Consider the following 12,143-nt stretch of genomic DNA (forward strand, 5'->3'; position numbering starts at 1 on the left):
CTCTCGGTGACGGTGTTGTGCCTTGGCAGGTTCCAGCCTTGATGTTTACCATGGTCGGGGCTGCAGCGGATGTCGGTGATGGTAGTGGCCAAGTGCTGAGGCCAAATCTAAGCCCAATTGATGGGCTTGAAGTGGTACAATCCCGAGACCTAGGGAAGATCTGGTTTTAGGACCCAGGTATTAGTGATCTGCATCTTTCCTATGCTGGATTTGGGTGGTTTCTCCGTCATCAGGAGAAAAGACGTTTTGCTAAGCGAATAGACGCAACCCTCATTAATGATATCGTTTCGGTCATCAGACGCATCGTTTTAGTTCCCTTCAATCAGTTACATTCTTGTGGGCCCGATTTCGGGGCTTGGGGGGCAATGTTTGAGCCCAAAAGTAATTTTGGCAAGATCCTTTAGTGGATTTAGCATAGCAGGCAGATACCTGCGGCCCAAAAATAAGTTTACTTGGAATTGGGTTATACCTTCGCCCAATCTGAAGTTCATAAGGAAAACGAGCCCTTATTGGAGTCAGGTTAATCAATAATCCTTCTATGACAAGGAACAGTAGAAACCCTAGTATAAATACCGGGTATCAAGGACAAATTAGGGACAACTCTCAAATCAATCAATCCCTCAGATTATCAAGCCTCCCCATAGCAAACCTTCAACCTCGTTGAAACCCCGCGACCGTGCTTCCAGTCCTAGTCTCTCCAAGAGCCGACTGTTAGTGCTACTGCCACCGATACTACCAGCGAAGCAAGGGTAACGCCCTCGCAACCCTACGAAGCTAAAGTCACGCTTTAGCAAACCATGTGCTTTCTCCAAACTTCCCAGTGATTGCTCTGCTCAACCTACAACGTTGAGTATCGATTCGATGACGCAAAGAGATCACAACCAAAACCCTTATCTATAAGGCAAGAAATCCTTTCTTGGAAGGCAGAGAAAAGAGCCTGGTGACGAGGTTGGTGCTCTCCTCGTCCACAACGCTTGATCAAGAAGTCAGGTCAAGGGACGCCCTGACGACTGCACCCCACGGTGCTGGCACGCTCGCGCATTCAAAAGAGACAGTTTGTACCATACTGGATTTTCGTGTCAAACAGGTGGAGGCGGAAAAGTGGTGGAGGTAAAGGGCATGAATATGGATAATATTCTATGGGTGAAGGATTGAACCAATTTACCTGTGAAACTAATTTTGATTATGCTACCCAAGACGAAGACTACGGAGCTAAAATAGGTAGTCATGGTGCTCAAGAGAAGATTATATATGGGAGGAGGATTAGAGGTGCAACTAACGATCAACTACTCCATTTGATGTTCCTTTAGTTGCCTTAAATTTTAACTCTATTAGTTTAGACACAGAGCGTAGTAGGATCTCATATGAATATCATGAATGCAACAGTCAATTTAGCTATAACGTTTATGGATATAATCAATGTAGAGAAGTGCATGACCAATCATCTAATTAGATTCATTCTTACTATTCTTTTATAGAAGAAATAGTCGGCAAATTAAGAGATCTATAACTATCATATTTTATAATGACGAGCATTTTTTTTAACTACCTAGAGTCACTTTTTGGATGTAAATGAAGTTATTATTTATATCTATTTATATGTAAATCTAATAACTTGAATTTTTTTTTAAAAAAAAAAATTTCTGATAATCTTCTTTTTCTAAAATTTCGATAAATATGTACAAACTGATATTTTAATACTTACTTGATACACAATATAGATAATGAGTTATTAATAAGGGGTCGTGACCACTTACCCAATTTTAGTTTAAAAATTGCCCACTTACTCCACTAAGAGTTTTTTAACTCCATTTACCCAATTCAATAGTCTTTAACAGTATTGCCCTCATACTTTCTCTCTCTCTCTCTCTCTCTCTCTCTCTCTCTCTCTCTCTCTCTCTCTCTCTCTCTCTCTCTCTCTCTCCTCTGCTTTCCGAGCCCTTCGCTGGAGCCCTGCATACTCTCCACCGGCGCTGGTCCTCCTCACCGTCCCAGTCAGCAACGACTCTCCTCCTCTGCCGCAGTCCACGGCTCGCCCTGGATCTCAACCTTGACCACCTCCTCTCTCCCAGCGCTCCGACCTCGACAAGCACCTCTCCAATCTCCAGAAATCCTCCCAGGTCCTCGACATCGTCAAGTCCGACGCCGACCACGTCATCTCCAACGTCTCATCCACCTACGACCTCGCCGACCACGTCAGCGCCAAGATCTGCGACCTCTCCAATATCCAGAAATCCTCCCAGGTCCTCGACATTGTCAAGTCCGACGTCGACCATGTCCTCTCCAACGTCTCCTCCACCTGCGACCTCGCCGAACACGTCAGCGAGCTCGACCTCGCCCAATCTCGTGTCAACTCCACGCTCCTCCGTTTTGATGCGATTGTGAAGCACGACCTCACCCAGTCTCATGGTTCTGATTTTTTTTTTTTTTTGTAAATTTGACAGAAGGCTTATAAGGAAAGAAGAAACAAGAATGAGAAAAAAAGTTTTATTGAGTAGTTATACATGCCTATTGCGAGACAATAATATGATTATTGAGAGGTAATAATATGAGTATTGGGAGACAATAATATGATTACTGGGGGGCAATAATATAGTTACTGGGTATTATTAGGGGGCAATAAATTCAGACGCCAGAATCCAGTCACCAGTCCGATAGCCGGATTCTTGTTACCGGTCGCCGGAGACCGCGGTCGGCCACTAATCACCGGAGCACAGCAAGGTGGAGGATGACTTCTCTCTCTAAATGAGAAAGAAGGAGAGGACAAAAAAGTCTCAAAAATAAATAAAAAGAATGAAAAAAGAATTAATTGGGTATTAGGGAAATAATCCCTTAGAGTGTTTTGGGTAAATGAGGTTAAAAAACTATTAGTGGAGCAAGTAGACAATTTTTAAGCTGAAATTCGATAAATGATCATTTTCCCTATTGATAATAGAAGAACCATCTTTTTTAAAATAAAAATAGTGGGCGAACCATATCACGTGACACGCCCGTATCCCGTAGAGAAGATCTGGTCATTATTACGAAAATTCACAACCCAATAATGTAACATAAGGGTCAAGTCGGCTAGAAAATGGAAATGGGAAAATTAATGGGCCTAGAGACCTGGGTTTAACCCAAGATTTCAAGAAAACTAGCCTAAAACCCAAATTGGGTAACAGAGATCTTTGCGCGCGCGAGAGAGACAGAGAGACCGAGTGACCTGAAAAAAGGATTTCAATTTCTGTGAATAGGCCAAGTGCGAGCCCATAGTAAGCTTCTATCTTGGTTTCTTCTTCATTTTCGTTTTCACCATTCAACAAAGTTTTAATTTTTTTTTTTTCCAGATTTTTGTTGGGCACTGTCAGATTATTCTGATTGATTTGATTCTGCACAAGACCCATTTGACTCGCAAGCTTCCGCCTTTCAGGTACTGAAATCAGTTTTGCTTATTATCCATTGTTTATAGTTTTGTAGAACAGATTTTTGTTTATGGGTTTTTGAGTAATTTCGATTTGTTGATACAATTTGCAGGGTTTATTTGGGAAGTTAGCTTTGGGGTTTCTTATATTGAATGCCTGTTTCCATTCTGATCCTTTTACAGGTCTGGAAATGTTCTGTGATTTGATCATTGATTTATTTGTTTGATTATCCAACACTGTCACTCAAAGGTTAGATGCTAAAGTATTTAACAGTCTTGGACATCATTTTACAGATTTCAATTTCAATATCTACGTCACTATTTGTGCCTGGTATCTGCTAAATGCATATATCAAACTAGTTTAGTGTTGTGTAATATAATGTTCATGATGTTTAGTTTTCTTCCTTCCTAAGAATTAAAGGCATGCATGCATTGTGCGTTCAACAGAAACAGGGAATAATATACACTCAATTATATTAAACATTAAAGCTTCAAATTGAACGATACCTACAAGAATATTAGGGTAATAGTGTAATACAAACAAGAGTGATATGAACAGCGATACAATTTTTGGTTGTAGGCATGGGATGTTTCAGACTCAATCTGAAGGCCTCTCTATGACCTGTAATTGTATTAATACATCTTGGAAATGAATGTAACCATACAGAATACTGCTGTCTGATTATTACTTATATGTCTTTGAGACCCCCGCAACCGTGTAGAAGCTGGTCCTATGAAACTCTGCTTCCAGATTACTGACTATGCAACAGTTGCGTTGCCCATAGTGGTCTTTTAGGCTAGAACTATGACTTTGGTCTGCTTTACGGATTGAAAGGAGTTGCATCCTGGAAAATGAAAGAATCCTTTAAATTGCTGCCAGCTTCAAACTGTTGTCTGCTTCAAGGACTTTCAGTTTCTTCTGGGGCAGTAAACAGCAATATAATGCCTCTGCAGCTTCACTGACCTATAAACAGATTCCAGATTTAGTTAAGGAATATAGCAAATAGCTTCAAAGCTTTAGTGTAAAGATTTTATTTACTGTGAGAAAGAAAGGGTTCCTTTAGTGTTTCTGGATTGATTATCTCACCTTGGCTTGTGATGCTGCTCTGCAGTCGGAATCTTGTAGGAGCACCTCCCATGTTTGACTCCATGATGGATATTGGATGATATTGATGTTTTGAATATGTCCTTTGATCTTAAGGACAGACTAATTGCAGGCTAATTGTTTGAGGAACAACTATTGGTGGTCTTGAGGATTCACTACTGGGGATCAGAAGAAGTGGATGTGGATAGGTATGTCCTTTGATTTTAGGACATTTGAAGACTGGATATGAGGAACAAATATCAATACTTAGGTTGACACGATGTTTGATTAGAGGACGGAATATTGGTAATTCTAATGACAAGACGATCTGAGGAATTATGAATATAGGTAGTAATGCTGACAGAGGAAGCTCCACCTCCAATGAACTGCTTATGAGAAAAGACATCTTTATGGACTCGTCACATTCAGAGAAGGGTAGACTTCCAGATGCATTTGAACCATATGCATTCGCCGGTCTCTCTTTCAACCAAAAGTTCACTGAGGGATTCTGTGACACCATGCCTCCCCCGCTGCCAAGAGAAAAAGATAAGAAAAACAGGTACAAAATAATTGCAGCTGTCCTAAGTTGTAATTGAATGCCAAAACGATTAAGAAGTTTCCAAAGCCACCAGTACAAGAAATGCGGAATAGCTGTGATTCTATGCCAATCAACACAGCTGAGCGGTTCATATAACTTGGAGATCATTGAATCATTTGCAGGAGAATATCACCGACTGTAATAATGTGAGTTAGAGACGCATTATCACTGAGGCGTCCTTTTGATATTCTCCTATAAATAAAGTTTGATTGAAGAAAAGCATAAGATTACAAAGGCTGCACAAGAGAACAAAACACTCCAGCACAAGACAATTAGGGACAACTCGTGCTCTCTCACCCAAGTACAATAGACAAAGCTAGTTGCTACATTCCAGACCAAGAAGACCGAGCACAACCACATATTGAACCGCACATCTAACATCTCTGTTAACAATCACATGTGATCTTATTGTATGATAGCAGCTAGGAGTATTTATGCGTTCTCTTCTGTAATGATTTAAAAAAAATCAACTTCAATCAGCAATTTTCAATTTCTCTTCATGGTATCAGAGCAATCTGCCTAACAGCTCTTGATCCTATGAACTCCAAAACTCTCCCTGGGTGTATAGAGTAAAACCGATTTTAGCACTTTGAATCCTTCTTCTTAGTTCAATTTTCAATTCAAGTCCGTTTACTTTTTTCTTCACATTCTTGTTATGTCCTCAAGCTAAGATCTTTAATTTTCACTTCAATTTTCAGTCTCAATTCCCTTTTCCCTTGATATCTTTTCTAGCACCATCATGGCAGAAAGAAGCACCATGTTTCAATTCCCCACCGTATCCCGACATCCCTTCTCCTCCATAGCTTCCTTCCAATTAAGCTTAGGTTGTTGTTTGGAGAATAGCAAACCGATCTCTCTGTTCATTTGCTCTCTTACTCCCTCTGCTCCTACAAGCTACCTCTTTTTCATCTCTCTACAAAAGAAAATCGTATTCATTTAGACTCTTGCTTAACAGCTCTCTAATCCCCTCCAAGGGGTCCGCCTCCTCTCAACATATTATTCTCTCTCCTAAAGCCTCTCATACCCCTCGTTGGCAACAGTTTGTTGTTTCCTGCTGATCAAGCTCTTCTTTTTTGGATCCAAGCGCTCCCCATATTCCAGAGAACGATCTTCTCCTAATGCTCTCTCTTCTAACTCGCACTGCATAACAACAGTGATCTAGTTTCACTTTTCGATTGCACAGCGTCATTGCATATCTATCTTCTTCATTAGCCTCTCTTCTGCAACGACATCTATCTTCTACTTCGTATTTGCTTCTCCTATGTTTCCTCGATCTTCACCTAGTTATGAGTTTTCCTCATCATCTGGTTCAGTAATCTTATATCCATTTTCTTCTACCTCTCTTTTAAAAGTTTCTCCATCTCTTTCTTCTTCTCTTCATCCTGCTCACTCATGGTTTTCTTCTCATACCTACCATGGCAGTCACTTCTTCATCACCCCAAAAGAACAAAAACATTACTCATCTTCTATATAATCAAGTCCATCTCCTTTCTCATCTTCTGTGTTTTTAAATCTATATTCCCTCTTTCTCCTGACATCCTCTATTTCCTTTATTTACATTTTCCTTTTCCCATGCTTGCAAACTCTCTCTTCCTTGTCAGGACTCTGTATCCTGCTCTTCTCTTGCTATTACCCTGGCTTAGTCTCTCAGTTCCATGTTTTTGTTTTCTGCTCATTTTTGCTTTGTTCAAAACTCTATGCCAAACTTAGCCAACATACTTCACACAGTCTTCCAAGGCATAGTTCTCGTCATCTAACTTCCAAGCTGGTTGCTTCACATCACACATCAGCTTGCGGGGGGATGATACGAAGAAAAGCATAAGATTACAAGGCTGCACAAGAGAACAAAACACTCCAGCACAAGACAATTAGGGACAACTCATGCTCTCTCACCCAAGTACAATAGACAAAGCTTGTTGCTACATTGCAGGCCAAGAAGACCAAGCACAACCACATATTGAACTGCACATCTGACATCTCTCTTAACAATCATATGTGATCTTATTGTATGATAGCAGCTGGGAGTATTTTTGTGTTCTCTTCTGTAATGATTTAAAAAAAAAATCAACTTCAATCAGCAATTTTCAATTTCTCTTCATTAGCTACACTGGAGCATTGCTCCAATGGCTAATGCAGAATAATATCGATCCATCTACTACTTCGGTGTTTCCGTCACTGTTTACTCCTCTACCACCATCAGTAACTGTATGTGAGAACTTTGCGGGAGAATAGTCCATACCTTCGTATAAGGATGGCAAATCATCCCACTCAATAAAATTATTGTCATGGGGAAAATCTTCCGGTCCTCCGTTTATTGATGGTAGTGTATAGACGTAATCCTTTGGCAGAAATGAATCATGGTCTGATCCCAGATTTGCTCCTGGTTGAGAATATCTCTGAATTAACAATTACAGAAATAAAGAGTTAAGTTTGGATACACCTCTTTTGCTGCTGCATATTTAGAAATTCAAATAAAAAGGTTTTAAAAGAGCATGCTTATTCTCACCTCTGGAATCATATTTGCAGCTTGATTTTCTGAACTAGATACGGTGTTGCTAACTAATTCGTCGTCATCATTGGTTGAAATACTATTCTTCTTCGTAAGTGAAGGGTCATTATCCTCAAATGGATATGTCCTCTTACGACATACATCATTATGGTCATTGGTCGTATACATTGGTGACTGATGTAGCTGATGCAGTTGAGGCAGCGCAGGCAGATCAATTAGTGAATCCAGATTTTCTGGGTTATCTAGTGGCTGTTTGATCACAAACAAGAAAGTGTGAGGTAACATTTTCAATATAATTTTTGTTCTCCATATTGCAAATTTCATAGAAAAATCAAATGCAAGTTTGTTCTCACCTCTTCAATCACATCAGATGAATTGCTTTTATCAGGTCGGCCTTCAACAGAGGAAATAAGATCATTCTTATCTATACGACAAGGATCATTTTGCGTGCCTTGGAATTCATGAGGATTGCCAATGGGAATCTGAAGAGCATCTTGCAGTTCCTTTAAAGCCAGGTATTCCTCTTCTTGTGTAATCATACCACCACCAGTTTCAGCTTCATCATCGTTTCCATTATGAATTGGAACAACATTAACCTGCTCAATTAATGCCCAATTTTCTTCAGCTTGATTTTCAACATTGGAGGCCATACTGCAGCTAGTACTACCTCGATCGAAGAATGGGGCATCCTTATCATGATCAGAGTTGTCTGACTTATACTTCAAGCAACAGACAACAAAGTCCCCTATCTGCTTAGGAGGATTAGAATGTGCCTCAATGAGATAAAACTCATGAATGACCCAGCCAGTCTTCTGGGGTTTCGGCACTCCACGTTTGTAGAAGGTTAAGGTCCTCTTTCTCCCAATCACAGCTTTGGAGCCAGGGGCCTTGATGTCGCGGTCCTTGCCTGTGATCTTCCAGAACCCTTCCCCTGTAGTCCTGTTGGAGCGTTTGCTGTTAGGGTACTTGTATTCACGCGGAGTGAAGAAGTACCACTTGCCCTGACTGTCCCAAGACTCTGCCCATGCAAACCAGAAGAAGAAAAAAGAGAAAAACTTCCTGCCCAGATTTTGCGCCCTTGTGAATGCCAGTTCTGCAAAAATGCAACACAATACACATGACTGTTCGTCCAGATCATTAATAGATAAACTCTACTTTCACCTACACAAAGATAAAAACTTGGCTTTGCATCATCAGTATATTAACCCTATCCCTCTCTCTCCTGTCTCTTACTCTCTCCCCTCCATTGTAATGACCAGGAACTCAACAATACCTAAACCTCACAAGTTCAAGATACTAGCAAGATTCCAGTTAGTCAGTAACTGCTTCAAATTGCTAATAACTTCATATCAAATCTCATAAAACAACATCACAAGTTCCAGACCTAGTAATCTATAGTACTTGATAACATTTGAAGATTTGAAATTAGCTGGACAACCAGAGAAACCCTAAGTTTACAAGCACAATTCTCATGGGGAATAAAAAAATGACGTCAATAATTCATTTCAAATAATGACAACTCCATCAGGCAAAAAAATTATATCAGCTCAATTCATTTCAAAAATAATGTTCCGTAGATGTTTTACCTGGTAACTCGCGAGGCTCGTGCTTGCACACATCGATTTCAGGGATGATGGTGGTGATCTCGGAGTCCTTGCACTGATTCTTCTTCTCCAAGTCACTAAGCAGCTTCTCGTCGGTGGGATGGAATCGGTATCCCGGCGGAACTGTGAAGTCGCTGCAGCTCATCTCTTTCACTCTGAATAGCTGATTTTGATCGGTGTTTTTTTTGTTGTTGCTCTGAAGTGCAGAGGAAAGAGTGAGGTTGTATGCACGCGACTTCACGTCTAGTGCTTTGAACTGAAAGTCCTGAGCTTCGGAAGCAAGTTCAACTTTATGTAATGTAACGAGTGACAACCAATCAGGCGTTAGTTTTTAGTTTTACCATTTTTTTTTTTTTTTTGAGGAGTTTTAACATTTTCTTTGTCTCTTCAAGGGAACCCGATTTATCGATACCTGCTCTAGGAAGTTCAACCTTTAGTGCCTTGCTGGCCTTCTTTAGTGCTTTGTTTATCCATTTGAGACTGGGAACATTCAGGAACATTGACCAACATAAGTGAAGAGTAGTTTTTTTTTTTTTTTTTGCAAATACATTGGAGATATTTTAGTTTCTATTCAAGTCTCAGCTTAGTGGATCAAAGTTTTATTCACTGTAAATCTTTTATATTTCCGGTGTATGGCGTTTAAAGTGTGTAAGAAACTATTTTTATATTAAAAAACTAATTACATATAAAGTCATTTTATCTTTTGTTTATTATTAGGAAAAAATTTCATTGTTTATAAAAATATCACATAATGCTTTCAAAAAAAAAAAAGTCACATAATTTCAATTTTCATTATTTACGAAATATTTATTTTCTAATTGGATATGTCATATAAAGATATTCTTGGAAAGAGAAATGAGTTAAATAAGTAAATTTAATATTTGAAATCATGGTTCTAAAAAACGGGCTGGGCGGCGCCTAGGCGCTAGGCGTCGCCATACCGTTTCGATTTTGGGCTCGGCGTGGTCACTAGGCGGCGGCCTAGGCGTGCTAGGCGGAGGCTAGGCGGACACTCCTGGGCGTTGGGCACTGAATTTTTTTTTTTTTCGATTCGTCTGGCCAGATTGATAACTCCCAAACTCCATAGTCTTCAGAGACTTCTCCCTGAACTAAAACCCAATCCTCGACAGAGCCCTTGATCAAAACTAACAACCCAGCGCGCTCGGATGAGTCGGTGGTGGTGGAGTTCCGGCGATGAACCCGATAAGAGAGAAAGTTGGGGATTGAAATTTGAATCTGAAGTCGGTATCTCTTATCAACAAAACTATCGATTGGTAGATGAATGAAGCTTTCCTTGATGAAGACAACGAAGATTTTGGTGTTTGATGATCAATTTTGGCGAGAGGAAGAACTGGGAGAGTGCAGAGAGAAAAATGGGAGAGCTGAGAGGCTTCGGGGATTCTAGACTTCGTTTCTTGACTTTCTTCTAAGCACACACAACTAGCAAATGACAATTATGCCCTAAGACTAATTAATATAATTACAAGATCTGAGAGTGGAGATTAAAACCAAAAGAAACGGAAAAAAAAAGTTTTAAAAGGGAAAAAATAAACACATATTAACACACTATATATATATATCTGTAATAAAAATAAAAATAAAATAAAATTATAACAAAAACGCCTAGTCCCCGCCTAGGCTCCTGCCTAGGCCTCTGGGCTCTAGGCCCCGGATTACCGCCCGACTAGCGCCTAACGTTTTTTAGAACCTTGATTGAAATTAAAATGTAGGGTATAATGAGCAAGTAGGGTGAACAAAGAAAATAGTAAGGTGGCAATAGCCGCACCCAAATATTTATTTTCTAATTGGATATGTCATATAAAGATATTCTTGGAAAGAGAAATAGGTTAAATAAGTAAATTTAGTAATTGAAATTAAAATGTAGGGTATAATGAGCAAGTAGGGTGAACAAAGAAAATGGTAGGGTGGCAATAGCCGCACTCTTACTTTTTCTTACATATTTGGATTTTAGAAAATTAGTGTACTTATTAGTCATTTTGCACTTGGATAATATAGTCTTTCAATAATTCAAATGTTTGTAGAGTGAACTAAGAAAATGGTAGGGTGACAATAGCCGCACCCAAAATATAAATGCGTCTAGAAAATTAATGTTATTCTCTAGAAAACTTGTTGCTATCTGAAAAAGTTACTACACGATCCAAAAGTCCAAAACTCGTTTTGAAGTTAAACTCGACCACACAATATATATATTTTTGAATCAAACCTGGCAAATGTGAGGAAAAAGATTTATTAAAAATAAAGGAAAATACAAGTAAGAGGAGATGACATATCCTACACTTTCCAGAAGTAAAGTACTACTGATGAGGAATGACAGACAACATCCTGCCTTCAAAAACAAAAGAAATCATCTAAAACAAAAACTATGGAGACCCAACTTATCTCTTAAACAATAAAACTGATTAACGAAGCTTGGAGATGAATCAAACCAAGTAAAACTCATACCTGAAGCGCCAAAATTGGCCAATGCATCAGCCACCTGGTTTCCTTCACGAATATATGTGAACAACGAAATTGCATCATTGAAATGTGATGCACACAATTCTTCCATGCCACCTGTAATTGCCAAGGTACCATTTGGGGAGAGTGGAGCAAATTTAGAATTCGGGACGAATCAACTTCAAACCAAATATGCTTCCAATCCCAAACCCATGCAAGCTCGATTGCCTTGATCACTGCCATAACCTCTGCAACAATGGAACTAGGAATATCAAGGAATGATGAAAAAGCACCAACAACCTCCCCATGGAAATCACAAAAAACTCCACCATAACCTGAACGATCCTCCCTCGCTTCCAAGCACCATCCGTGTTAACTTTGAACCAACCAATAATGGGTGGTTGCCAATTCAGCTCGTAAACTTTTGGGGCACAATGCTGCCTACAAGTAGCACCAAACCTCTTCAAGACACAAAGCTCCTGTATGTTGTT

At 39.6% G+C, this 12,143-nt stretch overlaps 1 protein-coding gene and 1 long non-coding RNA gene across 5 annotated transcripts; one reads left to right on the forward strand and one right to left on the reverse strand.

The window, feature by feature from the left end:
- The first annotated feature begins 3,117 nt into the window (after positions 1–3,117).
- On the forward strand, positions 3,118–3,802 carry LOC112182212. Its single transcript, XR_002929329.2, has 3 exons — positions 3,118–3,251; positions 3,327–3,409; positions 3,514–3,802. It is a non-coding gene; the product is annotated as an uncharacterized LOC112182212 (long non-coding RNA).
- Positions 3,803–3,876: 74 nt separating this feature from the next.
- On the reverse strand, positions 3,877–9,457 carry LOC112182194 (putative NAC domain-containing protein 94). Of its 4 annotated transcripts, none has more exons than XR_002929318.2 (6): positions 9,178–9,457; positions 7,945–8,684; positions 7,589–7,840; positions 7,322–7,478; positions 4,929–5,014; positions 3,877–4,309 (listed from the first exon to the last, which is right to left on the reverse strand). XR_002929318.2 is itself a non-coding variant. In XM_024320647.2 (6 exons), the coding sequence occupies exons 1-5, from the start codon at positions 9,338–9,340 to the stop codon at positions 4,980–4,982; spliced, it is 1,347 nt and encodes a 448-aa protein (XP_024176415.1). In that variant the 5' UTR covers positions 9,341–9,457; the 3' UTR covers positions 3,877–4,313; positions 4,932–4,979. The 4 variants fall into 4 exon arrangements, 1 of the variants encoding a protein (XP_024176415.1); XR_002929317.2 differs by having other exon boundaries at positions 3,877–4,364; positions 4,488–5,014; XM_024320647.2 differs by having other exon boundaries at positions 3,877–4,313; positions 4,932–5,014.
- Between the last annotated feature and the right edge of the window lie 2,686 nt (positions 9,458–12,143).

The sequence above is a fragment of the Rosa chinensis genome, chromosome 1, assembly GCF_002994745.2.
Source record: "Rosa chinensis cultivar Old Blush chromosome 1, RchiOBHm-V2, whole genome shotgun sequence".
Lineage (NCBI taxonomy): Eukaryota > Viridiplantae > Streptophyta > Magnoliopsida > Rosales > Rosaceae > Rosa > Rosa chinensis.